Source organism: Ambystoma mexicanum, chromosome 2q, assembly GCF_040938575.1.
Source record: "Ambystoma mexicanum isolate Mex_15411 chromosome 2q, UKY_AmexF1_1, whole genome shotgun sequence".
Taxonomy (NCBI): Eukaryota; Metazoa; Chordata; class Amphibia; order Caudata; family Ambystomatidae; genus Ambystoma; species Ambystoma mexicanum.
In genome coordinates, this window is record NC_090924.1 from 825,070,230 (window position 1) to 825,088,462 (window position 18,233).

Sequence of the window (18,233 nt, forward strand, 5' to 3'; positions counted from 1 at the left end):
TGATTTCAACCAACAACAATGTAATCACTTTTTCTCTGGCAATCCCCCCCCACCATGCAATGTAAGAAATGGAAGGAGATGGAAAGAGGAGCACACAGGTCTCAGGAATGCAATCAAATACAATACGAAATTCAGTCCCCCCCCCCCAGCAAGCTTAGAGGAAACAGGTAGAAGTTTGAAACACAGGCCCAAAATGCTTTTAAATGTGACGGCAACGGATGGGAAAATGTGCTAACTGATTTTAATTCCATCTAGAGATTCAGGGTGAGTGAGAGATGCTTGTTGGTATTAGTTCAGGCTCACTTTAGCAATGCTCTGAGTTATTACCAGGTTGCAAACGGATTTTAACAAAGGAAGGAATGGAGCTGCTATTTTGACAAGTGGAGAAATTGAGCCAAAATCGCAGTAAATTTTGCGAGTGCGTAAATCGCGATTGCGGAAAAAGTATAGGGAGTAGGAAGTCGGTTCTAGGTTCGTTGGAAAGCCTAGAATCACAGCTTTAAAACGGTTCAAGAGATGCAGACGATTTAATAAAGGTAGTTTTTCGGATTTAAAGTAAACTCAAAATGACAGGTGACAGCTTGCAGCTGCAGAATTGACAGGTGACAGTTGTGCAGCTTTAAAAATGACAGATGACATGATTTCTAGGAGGCTGTTCTAATTAGGTTAAAATAGTTTGGATTAGATTATTTTAACTAAGAGATTGGGTTCTGCACAGTTCTGGCGGATACTCACTCCTAATTTTGAAATGAATGGGCCTCGTCGCGGATCTGGTCCACACGTCCAGCGGCGGTTCTCTCTGCTAGGCGGGTCATCAGGCACCGGTCCTGCTCACAGCGATCCTTATCTCTGGTTCTGCTCACAGCGGTCTGGGTCAGCTCTGCTCTGCTGGTCTAGCCTCTCTGGATACAGTGGCCTCTGGTTCTGGATACTGCTCTGCTTTCCGGTCCGGATCAAGTGGATTCTGGATGTAACACTGCTTTCTGGGTACTGGCAAAAGTTCTTGGCAAAAGAATTCAGACAGCTCGCCCGGCTGTGGAATAGTTTGCAAATGATTTTGAGGCCTGCTGACAAATACTTTTGCTTGCAGTGGGCCTTCTTGGTTCAAAGTTCCGTAGTCTCTGTTTAGCTTGGAAGTCTAAGTGTTGGATCTCTGGATGTGAAGTCGTCGGTCAGCACGCTCCGCAGCAAATGGAATTGAATGTCCCTACCTGTCCCAGCAGTCTCTTTTTGTGTGTTTTGGAAGTGGGTGTGTGCGTGGCATAACTGAGCCTGCCCCTCTCTACTTGTCATTGGCCCAATTCTCCCCTCTCCCATGATTGGGGGAAGGAAATGGATTGTCATCATGATGAGGTCTGTTTATGGGTCAGAGGATCCTCCCCTGGTCAATTTGCCCACAAATCTATATTTGATTCAAATACATATTTCCCAGATACACAATTTGTTGAAATTACATGTACACATTATATATTCCTTATGGTCCATGCTTGTCCGCCTCTGATCTTCCTGGGGGCTTGCATTCAAAAATGACAACATTTTGCGCTTTTTGACTGGTTTACCAATATCGGACATTTACCAAAAATTACACACATGTGCGCAAGGAGTATGGACATTAATTGATGAAGTGTCAGATTTTTAACATGCAGACATTTGGAGTAAGACCCTATTTTCCGCTAGCAACCCCCCAGAATACACCACAGGGTCCTAACGCCTCTTAAAACGTGCACAAAAAAATCACAAGAATAATGGTATTAATTATATAATTTTGACCAGTCCGCACTATGAGTTATCTATCTTTTTAAAATTATGCTCTGGCCCAGATGGGTGTGGTTTAGGTTGCAAAGCACATGGAGAAAGCTTCTGCCTGTCCCTGCCTCCAGCTCGGGTGGCTCCCAGAGGCACTTCTCCTCCCACTTCTCCCAAGAGGAAGCCACTTTACGGCCCCCCCAATATAACATTTGCCTGAGTCCAGGACAAGGCTTTGTGCAACCTCCTGCAGGTGCCCCTCCCCTAATCTAATCAGAGAGGTGTCAACTCCTTTTGGTGGGGAAGCAGGATGCAGCTAGGCCTGGGAAGAGTGGCTGAGCAGGTTTCTCCTGTCGGGGGTAGTTGTCAGGCAGAATTCAGCCAAATGTCACTTAAGTTCCCAGTTTAAATCAAACTTACCATTTTTACATATACATTACATAATTACTTCCTTCAAGTCATTTTAGAATATAGTTTTACATTGTGTCCACCTCTGAGCAAGTCTTTCCTTGGCCTGGTTTGGGTTCCTCTGTTCAGTTTTACACAAGTCTGGTGGTTTTAAAATGCCGGCTTTCTGATAGTGGTGAGTACCGGTATTGCATCCATTTTTGGGATCTGTCTTGAATTACTGCATTTCAATAGAGTGGTCTTTTGCTTGATAGTATAGGACCCTTGCTTAACATTGTTTTGATGGCATCCTTGCAGCAGAGTGGTGATGTGGAACCCCCCACAAGAAGGTTGTATCTTTGGAGTGGTCTTGTGCCAACTGCGCAGTTCTCCTGGATTCTGGCGTGAATGTGGGCGGCGATAGCTCATCCCCACATCTACCCAGTCTATTGATTTAGTTTGTTCTGGGATAGAATAATGGGCGGCGACAGCTCATCCCCACATCTACCCAGTCTAAGGATTCAACCTGGGTCAAAACCCTTGACAGTACAGGGAAGAGGTAGAGCAAGATGCCTGCAGGGAGTAGTGAAGATCAGGCATGTCCCAGGACTGAATAATCCGTCACACCTGCATCCTGTCAATGGTCTGCAGGTGTATAAATGGAGCCCAATCCAGTGGGGGAATCGACAGGGGAAGGACCAGGAGGCTAGTGTGTGCAGCAGTGGATCGTTCAGCATGGCATGGGAGTAAGGACTCCCTGGAGTGGACCAAAAAAGGTGAAAGGGAGCCGTGCTGGAAGGCTGTCCCGTTCCTTTATATTCAAAGTGCTCATACTCCTCTGGTGGAGTACCACCCCAGGCAAGAGTTTGAGGTGCAGGAGCTGGAGCCCAGTAGTAGAGGAAGAAGGCTGTGTGATCCACCACACAACCAAAACATCCTAAGTGACCATTGAGTTTCTGGGCTCAAGAAACCAGGTGCGTGCATGTAAACATAAGCATTTCGTGAAATACATTGTATCAGAGTGGTGGCCTGCAACAGAAGGCACATTTTCTAAGGTCTCCGAACAGTGAACAGTTCAATTAACTTGGAACGAACATTTATGCTTAAGTATACAAGAAAGGGGAATACTTTGTATCAGAGCAGATGCATGTGGCAAGGAACATGTTCCTGAAAGTCTCTGAACACTGAACTATACAATTAAAGCAAAACAAGCAGTTATATTTGTCTCTCTTTAAAAAATAAACGGGACTATCTTGCAGTGGAGTGAGTGTGTGAGATGGGGAAATCTGTTTTTGAAGGTCTCCCCACATTGAATTATACATTTAAAGTGAAATGAAAATGTAATGAACGCTACATGAAGGGAAAAAATAACCCTAAACCAGAGGTTTAATTATTGAAAACCAAAATGAATTAGGACTTTGTTGCTAAACAGAACCCAAAGCTTGGAAACCAAAAGGTGACCAGAAGAGGCAGACAAAGGGCACTGGAGCCTGATACACAGAGACAATTTCAACCTATGAGAAAAACATTTGAACTGTGCATTTGAAAATAGCATTAACCAAACTGAGTAATATAGACATTTTGTGTTCTTTTGGATTTGGGTTTTTGAACTTGTGGAAGGGTACCCTGAGTCCTAACTTGGGGAGGGGAACCCACAGACTTGAAGAGACTTCTTTGCATTCTAATTCGGGGATTTTCAGACTTTACTTTGTTGAACTTTTTATACTTGAGGAAGGGAGCTGCGAGCTGAAAGATGCTCAGGACTTTTTGTTGAACACTGTTTACTGTCGGATGCTGACATCCCTACACGTTGTATAGTTATGAGAGCAAGTATAGGTTTTGGGCACAAACAGATTCCTAAATTGACCTCTGTCTCAGGCTCTCCTTAGTTTTATGTAGATAAGAGAAATACCACATTAGCATAGAGCAAGTTAGGGCTTTTTCCATCCTGACATTTCAGTTAATACAAATGTATTGTTTGAATTTGGAGTCTGTACTCTGTGGCCTTCTTCATGATGCCTTTGCAGTACAAGTAGCTGACTGTCATGTTGTGTACTGTGTGCACGGCTGTCTACTAAACATCTTTGTTTGTCAGTCACATTGAGTGAGTGTTCATAAAATTGAAATTTTGTCCAGCCACACCTTTATATTGGCTTGGAAAGGAGAGAGCAGAGGCGACCACATTAATGTTGTGTGCTAATTCAGTTTCATACTTCAATTACGCCAAGGCTTCTTTGGCTAGTTTACCTACAGGTTGTTAGTCTTGAACCATGCAACTCTGTGCAGCATAGCCTTGACGTACCCATTTTGTATGCATTTCCTCACTGTTGAGATGTTGTGTTCCCGACATGCTGTGTTAGTAAGTTATGCTTCGTTGTGGCAGAAGAAATGGTTGTTCTCTGGTACCTGCGATAATAGCAGTTGTTGTGAGTTCGTAGTGGACCACGTCTAATGCAATTAATAGGGCTTTCTCAAAAATGTAATGCTACGTTCTATGCAGTCAAGTGGCTGTTACTAGGGTCTGCTTTACTGCTATGCGAGTGTTCAATATTACGGTATTCTATACTGTTTGTTTTGGTATGCTACTGGTTGCCCTGTTCTGCTATGATTTGTCAAGGTATGTTAGACTATGCTATCTTACTGATTTATGCTATGCTGTTAGGTAACGTGGTGTAATGTTTGTTATGGTGTGAACTGTATACCAATGTATATATGGTCTGGTATTACTTCCCTAACTATGTTGAGCACACAGCTGCAACCAGCGATACTGGGATATCTATCTGGATACGAAATAACTGACCTGGGACATATCACTTTTTACCTGCATCATTACTTAACGACTGTACTGAGTTATGATTCTTTGAGACGCCTTGCACATTCAGTCCCCATAATCTGACTTTAGGTGGGCCCACAGACGATTGCAACACAGCACATAGCAATTATCCATATTGCTTATGTTAAACTTGTCTGTTCAACTCTGTTAATGTAATCGTCTGTGATCTCCAATGCACTGCTAGTGTAATGAAGTGTCGGACAAGGGCCTTCTGGCATCGGAGATCTCCTCAGCACTTCACATGTCAGTTAAGCACTGTACAAATGCCACCCAGCCTCACATAGAAGGGCCAACCCCCTGCCAGCCATACCAGATGACACAAAATATAGTAGGCTTGTGGCTCACTTTCCTACCGATGAAAGCTAATTGCATCAGAAACAGTGATCAAATAACGAACAATGCGGGCAAATTGTAGCATGTGATCTTTCACATCAACCATGGCTTGATTTCTTCAATTTTCTGAACGCTTTAAAGTGATCTGCTCTCTGGAGCCAGGCTATTTCTTCCATTTGTAGTGGTAGTGAGTTGAGGTGTGCAGATGCACTTCATACACCCCTCCCCCCCTTTCAAGAAATGGGGAAAGTGCAAGCAAATGGTTCCTACAATCCTGAATGACCTCGACCTGGATAGAAACAGACATGCATATACCGTACCCACGTTCTTGTGAGCTGCACCCTTCAGCAAAGCTGGATTACATTTTCCATCTGTCCCACTAGCCCCTCACCTCTCTTGAGATTCACCAGAGTGCCTGTAGACCATACAAGTGGCATGGCAGAGGTGTACAGTAGAAATCCCAGTAACATACCATCACAGTCTAAAGATTAATAAGTTCATTGATGGGCAGGGTGCAAAAATGTAAGTTGCAAGCCATAAAGATGTCACTCGCCACCTCGATTCTAAACATACACACAGCACACAATTTCTGACTCGCCAGGAGTCGAATGTCACTAGCCAATATTTTTAACCCTGGATGTTTATTCAGGATTACATCCCAGAGAAAAGAATGCCTGACAATTCGATATCTCCAGTCGAAAGTAGATTTTTACAATCAATTTCCAAAGTTCCCATTATTCTAGACAATAGATGACTTTCCCCCTGCTAACATTGCAGCCTAAATATAAAGCTTAGTTTAGAAACGACGAACTATTTGATTGGAATTCTTGAGAGCATTTTAATTGTTAATGTTGCTGATTTGGGATAAATATTATCGAACCTAAGGGTTAGTTTAAACATATGTGATAGTTCAGAGTGTATTGATTAAGTAATTCTTCAGCAATAAAGTTAAAGTTGACCTTCATTGCCACAATGTGTACAAGTAAACCTATGGCTTTTATTTTTGTAAAAGGTGTAGAGGAGGGCTGTGCTTCTATGTAATCCACTGCCTTTCCTGAGTGATTTGAGGTTAGTACTTTTAACGGTTCATAATTGCATAGGGAACCTGGCAAGTCTTATTTATTTTTTGTCAATGGTCTGACTGTTCTTTGAAATCTACTTGCAGTAAATCTAGCACTGATTGAGACTCCACTTTCCTTTGATTGTTCGCTCAAACCTTATGAATAAAGCATGTCACAATCGTATTGTACCATTTTCCTTCTACCTCAAGTGTTAGCTTAAGCTTTGCCAATTTGCTTTGCTCTTAACAGGAGTAAACGTGAGGTTGAAAACTACTAGCCAGCCAGACAGTCGCTCTCCACCTCATTTCTACACCTAGCCACAGCACACGCAGAGAGACCGTTCTCTATAGCCAATGGTAACTGGCGAGTGCAATTCTGAGCCCTGCTGTTCATCCACATGTATCAACCACCAGGCTCTTGGAAAAAATTATATATATATCAATATTTTCTCCCATGGTCCTATTTGGGAATTGCCTAAGCTACACAGCCTCACACGTTATCTGGGCTAATGAACTCACTAACCTGAGAGAGAAAGTAAAGTCTGAAAGGCTATACCACCACAAGCAAGCTCTGCATATTCAGAGAGATGAACCAACCTACCCTAAGGAACAGATTGTTTGCCCTTTGGTAGCTTGTCCAAGCTCAAGGCTGCACGCTTATAAGAGATAACGCAGGGTACTCGGATCATTTTAAATAGACAAAACCTGCCACGAATCAGGAATTTGTTGTTGGGACAATGCAAATGATAAACCTAATCATAATGTATTACTAGACACTTGGCTTCACAAAATAAGGCAAATGTCTACCAGTGATAGCAGAAGGTTTGGGCGTCAGAATCACGTTTATTATAGGTGGATGCTATAGTCCGTGGCCTTTTGGTGTATGGCAGGATAAGGTCTGGTGGTCTACGTACAGATGCCAATTGATGTGCTTGGCAATTTAACCACATTTCCTTCACCCAGCCCTCCATCTACTCCAATCATCACCATGACCGAACCCTTTGGGCATTGTTCAACAGCGGGAGCGCTTTGTAGTGGGGGCATCCACCTTGTCTTCAGGTTTCCTCTGGTGTGAACATTATTATAGAAACGATTTTGTGTAAATAGCATCAGTAAACCACTGTTACAGATTTCCATTTGCTAAGGGGAATCTCCCAGGTTTGTGTTACATTTACAAACTGATTCTGAAAGAAACACACATCTGTTAAAAAGTCTTACTTTCTTGACCGTATTCTGTGTACGACAAAATGGTGTTGGTGGGTTTGGAGCCAGATGGTATACCAGCCATTGGGTTTATAATTGAAGTTCCCAACACCCATCTCTAAGGCACCCCCTTTATACTTGCATGCATAAGCACTTAGCATGTCAGCAGTATATTCGCTGCAATGAGACTTTAAAATAAAATGCCCAAACAGATTTCTTTAACTGAAAAGCATAACCCTGATTTTGATTGCCAAATCTGCTACTCAGAAAGCCCTACAACATACGTTATTCGAATTTTCACATTGACATTTCTGCAAAAACCCAGATGTCTTTTGGCATTGTAAAATAAATGAGCCATGTCTGGTTTTGACATGGTGACTGCTGGGACTTTACAATTAAACAGCCCTAAGCAATTGATGTCATGTTAATTGTCAGCCTGGTGATCAGTGCCTCATTTATGTCAGGGAGTGGTGTAGATTTGGCTTGATGTTAACCCATAACAACCTTTACGTTGTAGCAAGTCAGTCCTCCCTTTGATCACCTGAAAAGGTATGGCACAGTTTCCTGAGACCAGGAAATCGGCTGGGTTGGGTGGGACCCAGTGCTTCAGAGTCCGCCTACTAGATACAATGGACAGGTTCCTCTAGTGCTGATTAACAGAGGTTATTTGAAGTAGGCAGACAGGATGAGGCACAAATTCAGAGTAGCCAACAGACAATTGTCAGATCACAGAAAGGTGCCATCATTTTGGACTCTCCCAGGGCTCCAAAAGGTCCTGTTTCCTCCCCAGTTCCTGCAGATTGAGCTCTCTGGGTCTGCCATCGCCAGGCAAAGGTCTTTTGTAATAGCCTTGATTGTACCCCTAACATAAGCCTAGAAGGGAACCAATCCAGTATAGCATTTTGCCTACATAAGGGCAGGCGGAGACCCTCCTCTTATTTTATTAATTTTTGGACTCTTAAAGGAGGACGCACCTGGAACTGTATTGGGATACATTTTGCTCATAATTCTTCTGCCAATGAAGTGGCAAGCACTTCCCCTCACCCATACCATATGACCATTTGGGGTGATTGCTGTTGGACAAAGCCTGCTTGCATTCGGAACACTGATGCCCAGGATTCTGCTCAATGTAGGTGGCAACCAAAGTAAGTGCTCTCTGGTAAGCTTGCTGGTTGGGAAGGGCAACACAAGGGCTACCCATGGTGATTCTGGACAGATGGTCCCAGCAATACACAAGTCTAGGATCAGCCCTTGGCCCTAGATCCTGCCTCAAACTGATTGTGAGCTAGACTGACCTGGACATCAACTGCCTGGCCCAAGCTTCTTCGTGCCATGTGCCATTGCTGCTTGATGGACTCAGCTCACAAACCTAATTGTGAATCGCCACCCCAGAAAGTGCCAAGAAGCCTGGCTTGACACTGTCATGCCCCAACAATAAGACTAATAGGTATTTCAAGTAGTTCTGTCCCCCTGGCCTGCTTTAAAAAGGCCTTAGAGACACTTAAGACCCCACTCCATAACTTTTTAAAGAGCATCTCAGTGAACTTGAACATTGCTAGTATATGAATATTCTTGAGTTATTCTTTAGTTCAACATTTGGCATTTCTATAAAATCGTAACTGGAAATCTTTTTATTTTGGTATCACCGTGCTATTGCTTGGACTGCTTCTGTGCTAGCTTGCATCCCTTGGGAAGACTGCAGTCTGTCCTCTGCTATTTCCCTTCATGTTTTGCCTTGTTTCACCTTTGATTGGGATGGCTACTGGCTTAGTAGTAGTCTGGACCTGAGTAGGTGCTTTAGTCACTACTCACCCCTCTCCTTCTGCACCGCAGTAGTCATTTTTTCACTCCAACTACCCCATTACCTAATATTTAATCTGACAGTCCATTCAGAAAGTTTGTATGTTCCTTGGTGTAAGTCTTTGAGTATCCATTATAAACCTTTTCAGTCTACAAGAAATATATTGAAAATCTGAGACTGGTGTAGACAAATCAATGCAAGTGTCTATTTCGAATCACTCATATTTTATTTATTTATTGTTCATTTATAACGCGCTTAATACCAGCAAATGGTTTCTAAGCGCGGGGTCAGGATTCAAACCTGTGTTGCACCACGTTGTCTTGCTTGCAAGACAAACGCGTTGCTCCTGAGCTATCCTTCCTCCCTTATTGAGCAGCATTATATGTTTCGGCTTATTATTCTGTATTCTACTTTTTAAATGGATGCTGCATTTCTTTTCCTCTTTGCTCATGGGAATTTGTATGGGGTCTGTGACACGTCTGCTTGACCTTAGGTACATCTTTGTGAGGGCAAGCCAAGTACTGGCTTGACGTCCCATTTTGACATTTTTTTGTCCAAGGGAATAAAACAAGAATTACAACAAATTTGGACATAATTGTTTTATGTCAAAAAACCCTCTTTTGAGCAAAAGCTGGAGAGAGAAGGCGTTACCTGATCAGCTGGGCAAGTTCTTCCCGTCTGCTCCAGATTAAAGCAACCAGGTTGGTGGACAGCTGACTCCAGTCCTCCACCCACCTAGATGCCAAAGGCCAATGCGTATATCAGTGTCCGTATTGAGCCATACACTTATATGTACGCAATGGGCCGGTGCTGAAATACATGTGCTCACAGCTGGAAGGATTGCATGGTATCAAGAATAGACAGACACAAGTGATCCCAGTTGTGAAAAACCTGAAGGTGTCTCCCTAGCTAGTTCCCAGGGATCTGTCATCCAGGTGGCCAGGACACAGCCATCGTGGTTGGATCTATTTCCTGGGGGTGGACCAGTGAGGGAGGATCACCTGGATGGGTGGTCCTCGGGGAGTGGGACACCGACGAGTGTGACACAGTATCCCCCTTCTTTGAAAACCTTTTCCCCATCCTACCACACGGGACATTCAAAACTACTGCCCCTCCCTTTTCCGACACACACACACACTTTTGCACGACACACCAGAGAACCGACTGACACCAGAGCCATTTATCTGGCATGTCCCAATACAAGGGTCTGGCAAAGTCAGGCAATGGATCAGAATCACACACACCTGATGGCCCTTTCCCATCCCCACAGGGATAAAAGGTGGAGCATGAGAGCACAGCACGAGCAAGGCAGACCGGGCAACGAGATGGCTCTCCAGGTCCAGCAGTTCAAGAGGAGAAGGAAGGCAGAAAATATCGAGAAGCTGACTAGGAGAAGATACAACCTTGCAATTTTTGACAAAACCGTGTGAACCCTCAGCTGAGAGAAACGTAAGACCGAGGACAATAGCCCAAGTGTGCTGCAGCAGATGTCAACAGTACATGAAGCGTAGTGACGCAGATTAGCTGGGGCAAGGGAGTCTGCTGCTTCCGTGGTACTGGCCTTGACTCCAGTGAAAAGGAAAGCCAGTCGAGGGGAGAGACGATAAGAACCGGGCTCTGGTGAATGGAAGTCGCAAAGTGAGAACGTTTAAAGAACTGTAAAATTGTAAAGGCGAGACCAGTTGCAGAAGGGGACCGGCTTCATGTGGGTGCTTCTCCGAAGAAACGCTGGTTGATCCCCATCTGAGTAAAACTACAGAAACCAAAAGGCCGTAGGAGAGCCACCAAGATAGGTTAAAGTGGTCATACAGGAGGTCAAACCAAATCCCCGTACAGTCAAAAGCCCTTGATCTATGAACTATATAGAAAGTAAGGGAAGTGAATCCCATAAACATTGAAAGGGTGAAGTTGGAAAATGTGAGCCTGACAGAGGGAGACTGACGAGAAGGGGGCAAGTCTAAAGTCACAGGAAACTGTGTTGACAAGAGTAAACTCAACTGAGGGATGTCCACTGGAACTGTTTAAAATACATTAAGATTTGTGAGCAAAGGAAAAGCTGTGGTGAACCCAGAGAAGGGAGGCTGAAAGTTAAGAAGGGTCAGCACCCAGAAGAGGGGGACCCAAGGATGAGAAATCCTCACCTAAAGTGAAACCAAGAAGCAAACTTTCATTTTTGTTGAAGGAACTTTTATTTGTTATTTACATCAGGCCCTCGAAGGTGAGAGACTTTAAAGAGAAACGAGACTTGGCCAACGATGCTCCTGATGAGCTGGAAAGGTACTGTCGACTTGTGCTGGGGGAAGCTTGAGCGTGTACTGTACTCCATGATCCCCTCTTACTCCATGCTCAAAACGTGGGAAAGGGAAATCCAAGCTACTACATCCTGACATATTATTTAAGAACACCTTTCTATCCTTGAAAATCATCCCACACCCTTTTTGTGTTAGTTATAAGGTTTGGGAATAGGTTTCTTAGTATAGGCCCTTTTTATTTTGACACAAAGCCTTATTTTTATTTGATGGTCGACGCTTGCTCCCATCTTAGATTTAGGTTTAGAATAGGCGTTTGTCCCAACCTCTATACAGTTTAATAAACACCCTTGAACTGTGATCACTTGTGTCTGCCTTTACTGTTGCCCCCATGAGTTCCTCACACAATTCAAGGGTGTTTATTAAACTGTATAAGTATGGTGGAAAAAGGCCTAATCTAAGCCTAAATCTAAGATGGGAGCAACCTACGACCATCATATTAAAATAAGGCAGTCTTAGTGGCGTCCTGTCAAAATAAAAAGGCCTAAATGAAGAAAAACCTATTGCCAATCCGTACCCTAAATACAAAAGAGTGTGGGATAGGGCTCATAAGAAATAAAGAAGTGTTCACAAATAATATGTCAGAATGCAGTAGTCATGGTCTCCCTTCCCCATGTTTTCAACACGGGACAAGGTCGGACTCAGGAGCGCAGCATACGCTACAGCTTTCCCAGCACAAGATGACTATTACGTTCTCCGCTATCAGGACCTTCGATGGCCAAGTCTCTTGCCCTGAAAAAGTCTCTTGCCTTTGAGGGCCTGATGTATTCAAAATAATAACAAACGTTCCTCTCAATATGTACATTGGGTACTGAATTTTCTCCCTGGGATTTCCCCTCTTCCAGGCTCAGATCCCAAAGAGTTCTTAAAGATATCAGGACCTTCGGGAGTTAGCTTTCCTGCTTCCGATCGGCGGATAGTTTAAAAAAATACAAACAAAAAGTTCTTTTGTGTTGCACTTGAGGTGTTGATTCTTCACTCCCTCGGTCCCCCTCTTTCGGGCCTCAGACCCCTCTCGAATTTCCGCTTCACTCCATCGGCTTTACTTTGGCTTGTATTCAAAAATACTTTCTCAGTTGTATTCATGTGTTAGGGTGTGAGGTTCTCACCCCTGGATCCCCATCTTCCCGGCTCAGATCCCTCTCAACTGTTTGCCTCCCTTGGGTTCACTATGGCTTTAAACACAATCTCTTCTGCTTGTATTCTCGAATCTTAATGTCTTTTCAAACGATTCAATATGGACCACCCTCTGCCGGGTACACTCTTGTGAACACACTGTTTTTTGGGACTTAAGACTTTGCCCCTTTTCATCGGCATCCCTCTTCGGGTTCACTCTTGCCAATCTCACAATTTCTTTTACTTTCTTACAATGTGGTATTCACTTCCCTTACTCATGATCATCTGCCAGTCAAAGACTTTTGACTCTACAGAAGATTTTACTAGATCCCAGTATAACAACTTAGACCCTCTACTCGCTTTTCCCAAGGCCTTCTGGTAATAGTAGTTTCAACAATTTGGCAATCGCCCAGTTTTTCTTGAGTGAGCACCCAGGTGGTGCGTGGCTCATCTGCAGCTGGCTTTCATCTTTTACATCAACAGTTCTTTGTACATACTGCAATCAGCTGTTGCTACTTTTGTTCAACACAGTCCGGTTTCTTTATCGATCCTCCCCTTGAATCACCGGCTGTGATAAACCACTTGGCTTTCTTCGTATCGGGAGTCAAGGCTGGTACCACAGGAGTAGACGTCTCCCTCTGTCCTGCTTATCAGCGTAAGCATGCTCCATGTAACGTTGACATCTGCTGCAACACCCTTGGGGCTTTTGTTCAGTCTTACAATTCCTTCTGCGGAGGTCTCACGGCCTTGGTCGGAGAGGGCAAGGCCGCTTCTCTCCTTGTCACCCTCTCGGTTCGCGCAGTCTTTCTCCTCCTCCTTGAACTGCCATGCCTGGATAACTGTCTCATTGTGCGGTCTGCCTTGCTCGTATGGTGCTCTCATGCTCCTCCTTTTATCCCTATGGGGAAGGGAAAGGGCTGTCCGGTGTGTGTGATTCTGGTCAATTGCTTGACTTTGCCTGACCCTTGTGTTGGGACATGTCAGGTAAATGGCTCTGGTGTTTGTCTGTCGAAAGTGCTAGAGTTGGAAAAAGGGGGTGGGGTAGACTGTTTGTTTGTATATCCTATGGGGTAGGATAGGGAAAAGGTGTTATAAGAAGGTGGATACCCCATCTCACCCATCGGTGTCCGTCTTCCACTTCCCGAGGACCTCTCATTCAGCTGATCCTCCCTCACTGGTCCACCCACAGGAACTGGATCCAATAGCGATGGCCGTGTCCTGGCCACCTGGATGACAGACCCCCCAGGGATTTGTATGCCAGACACCTTCAGGTGTCTCACACAGCCCAGATCCAGTTTGAGTATTAGGGCACCTGTGTGGACACCGTGCTGGGTACAACATGCAAGACTCCTTGCATCTTGCGTCCAGGATACTTTGTGAATCGATGCCCTATAGAAATCTTGATTCAGCCAATACACATGGAGGGAAAAAAACTTGAATTCTCCTTTTTTTTTTTTTAAAATCTTTCCTCGGAGAACAACATTTTATGGACTAAAAGTTTATATCATAAATGTAATCAATCTCTTACTTTTGAAACACATTGCTATCTTTTTGAAAACATTGAAAACATGTACAGAAATCATACTTCAAACAAACGTGAAAACTATTAATGAGTGTTTTTCATTTCCTTTTTAAGATATGCCACTCCATGTACGCCGAAGTAGTGATCCTGCATTGATTGGCCTACCAACGTCCAATAGCGAAACCAACTTCACAGTGGAAGACCCTTCACGTAGAAACCCTTCACGATGGTCCACAACACAAGGCTTTCATAAAAAAAGTTCTTCTGGTGGACCTGGCAGCCTTGAAAGAAAGGTATGTTTGGCACAGCTTTTGTGTGCTTTAAGCGAGGTCAAAAATGTGTGCAACATTTTGCCAATTTTGCTAAGGTCAATTTTGCAAATAACATATCTCCTCACATGCAAGCTCACTTCTTCTGTGTACCTCTTTGAGCCGCTCTACTGAGAACGAACACAGCCAAATAACCTGTTCCATGGTGCGGTTCCTACTCAGGAAGGTCTACAACCATACGTTTTAGTTCCATATGCTTTCCATGGAGGAGAAATTGGCATCTTGCATATTGGTCCCACCCACGAGGCAATTCACCTCTGCATTGAAGAGTTAGTCTGCACAAACCTGCACATCAAGTTCCCATTATGCCCATCTACTGCAGATCAAGGATTAATCGATCCAATTGACGCTTGCATTGGTGGTACTTGGTATATGATCCTTCCCATATTTGCCAATGTGATACTGGGAGTGTGACAACCAAACCTGCGCTTGTCTCATCCAAGATATTTAGCTCCATGCTTTGCGTGAAAGGTTTTAGCCAGACTATGTTTGCAGCATATTTATCTAAGCCAGGGGTCTGCAACTTGTAGCTTTCTAGATATTTTGTACTACAGTACCCATGATCCCACACCATTAACTATGGTTGATGGAATTTATAGTTAAAAACATATGGCGAGCCAAAGGTTGCAGACCCCCGATCAAAGCATTTTCAATTTAACATGCCTGCAGGAATGTTTGTGCAGTGACGTTTTGTCTGTTTGAAGGATTTGTTGGTAAAAGGCTATTAACCGGTACAGTGTATTTGATCAAGGCACACTGAGAACTGTTACGTGGCTAAGGCCCTGGAATTATATTAGGTTGTAGCTTGGAATATCCTTTAATGAAGTTATTTTGTCCACTGCTGAATGTGATCTAAGCAACACATGTTTTTGCAGAAGCTAAATCTTAACCACCAGTAAAAATGATTATAGCCCAAACCTACATTCCTTTAGTTGCGAGTATAGTAATGCGTTATGTGCAATGTCCCTAACTCTGGTATTCAGTTCAGCGCTGAATGCAGCTCCTCACGCCGAGACCTTACTAGTTTAGGTCTACCTAGATCTCCTTCTGCCAATAGAATGAGTGTTTGCGGCTTCTGTTCTGTTTTAGGGTATTAAATGTGAGTCTGCATATTCTGTTCCCATTCAAAGATTTTCATCTTGGTGATGTATGCATTTCATTTACTCCCGCCAAGTGCACTTAGCCCAATTATATGTTGTGTTCTCGAGGAGAGGAAATTGCTGACGGGCCCATTGGTCAGCACTCGCCCTCAAGGACTTGTAAGACAAGATAGCTGCACCATGTGAGGACAGGGGGTGCAGGATTCACTTACTCCAAAACAACTCAATAACGAGGACTCAGTAGTTTGGCAAAGGGAAGTCCGTTTAATGATGCATACATCAAACAGGGAAACAAATGGGAATCAGCTGTAGTGCAATCTCCGGTCTCGTTCCGACTTCCAAGTTCTATATTCATTCAGACAGTAACTTTTATAGCTGATTCTCGTCATCATTGACGTCTACTTTCTATAAAAATGATCGTGCAACATAATTGGTCAGGAAAGGTAACTTACGTATAGATGCTATATCTGTATATGATAATAGGGTATGCGGATTGGATAACTCTTATCGGCTGGGCGTCTACGCCCATCCCTCTACAACGCACGTGATCGACGTCACTATGAGTACGACGTCTCATTGGTTATAGTCTCTATAGGACCGTAGATTACATGGTCCATCAAGATTGGGCAGGTTACACCCCTAGACATAAATCCCCATTTTAATTAGCAGCATGCAGAATGGACACCCAAGGACTATGTGTACCAAGTTTCACCCTTCCTTTCATCAATCAGTATCTTAGGGCTATGTGTCAATTAGTTGGCTGAGTTTGGCTTCGGAGCTGTAGTCTCTTATCGGGAAACGTTATGGCATCCTGGGTTCTGGATGACATCAGGCGGTGGTACCTCTTCACGCCTGGTGGGTCACGTGTCTGTTCACCGTGAATCTGCTTCAGTTTCTAGCATGTATTGTATTTAATTCTGCTTCGGCTCAGCCACCTGCCTGGGGTCTCTTTTGTCTTGACCTTGCATGTGCAGGCTGGTATGCTCTGAAGTTGGAGTCCTGTGAGCTTATGTTCTCCTCCCCTTATCTGGTTGACCTCGATTTCCTAAGCCTGAGCCGCTTTTGCAGAGTTTCGATTCTGCTCCCTCTCCTGCCTTTAGCTGGGTTTCGAAACTTGGTCCGTCATGCCTCTGGCCGCCTGGGTACATTTCAGCTTTTACAAAATGGAGTCGCACTTGTACAATGTGCTTTGTTGAGGTAAATATGTGGTTGCTGCTTGCCGCTTCTGTCTTCTACTAAGCATTGCAAGCAGTATCGATTTCTTAGCGTCTTGCGTTTCAAGCCTATTTTCACACGTTAACTCATGGTGGTTGCTTCCATCTTGTCTCGTAGCATAATTTTTGTTACGTTTTAACATGGTCTCTTCTCTGTGTCCATTATAATTATTTTCGTATCTACTTGCACTGGCGTGTTTGTCTTTAATAGCTTCTTTTGCTCCTCCACGTCTGTTTAGGCCCTTGTCATTTCCACTGGCCTTCCATTATGGCTTTTGGGGTCTATTCGTGGATCGTGTGTAGGTATTCCTCATTTCGTGTCATTGGTTGGTATGGCTGTCTGATAGGGTACTGTGCTGCCCAGGGTTCTCTGGTTATGGGGCTTCTACAGGTATGGATCATCTAATATACACTGGGCAGAGTCCCAGTGCAGCTCTCTGTTGGTTCATTTGCTCTTCATACGTCACAAACCTTGGTGCGCACCCTCGTGGCAGTTCGGAATGAGGGGCAGGAGTGCAGGTCGTGTCTGGAACCTCCTTTACAGTGGATCCCTCAAGCCAAACATATTTTTCCTGGTGTTTTGTCCTAATGGTTAGAGTATGGTTTTCAGCCTGAAGCTGCATGTCACTATCCTGCCAACGGTTCTTAACGCATGCTGTAGGAAACACTTTAAGCCGCATTATTTTTGCAAGCAATTCTGCATGCTGCTCCTGTAGCCAAAGGTATTGCCCAAGGTTACTTGGAGCTCATCATCCTAAGGGCATGTAAAGATATTAAAGTCCACGTTGTGTCCAGCTCTTCAACCATGGTTATACTGCTGGCAAGGTGACAGGGATATTGCTCTGTATGGATAATTGTAGAAAATCCCGAATCTTTGGATTCAGCCAAATGGAGGCCCTCTGGCATTTAAAAGCATCGAGGCCCAACAACGCCAACACTCCACTTCAGTCCACGAAGTGCGCAAAAATAGCGTCACCAACAGTTTGTCACCAGTACCTCTCGTATTGTTGGTCAACACAGCCTCAGGACCGAGCGGCCCATAGGCATTCGATTCCGCCACCGCCCAGCGGTCCAAGCCTTCATTCAAAAACGGAAGAAAAAAATAAGATGAAAAGGCCAAGTGATGGGCCTTAAAGTTCTGGACCTCTAATCCACCCAGGTGAAAGGGGAGCTGGAATTTCCATAAAGCCAATCTCGGGGGCTTTCTGTCCCATAGAAATTCCTGAACAAGACGGTTCAACTCATTCCAGTAGTAATTTTTAATTCTCAAAGGAAGCAAA

The 18,233-nt window shown here is 44.1% G+C and overlaps 1 protein-coding gene across 8 annotated transcripts in view; it reads left to right on the forward strand.

Moving 5' to 3' along the window:
• The window catches only part of PARD3 (par-3 family cell polarity regulator), a 2,149,932-nt gene that overhangs the window by 827,249 nt on the left and 1,304,450 nt on the right, over positions 1-18,233 (forward strand). For all 8 annotated transcript variants that reach the window (XM_069648049.1, XM_069648048.1, XM_069648046.1 and 5 more), the window contains exon 4: positions 14,425-14,603. In XM_069648049.1, the coding sequence (XP_069504150.1) occupies positions 14,425-14,603 (179 nt within the window). The remainder of the gene's footprint in view (positions 1-14,424; positions 14,604-18,233) is intronic.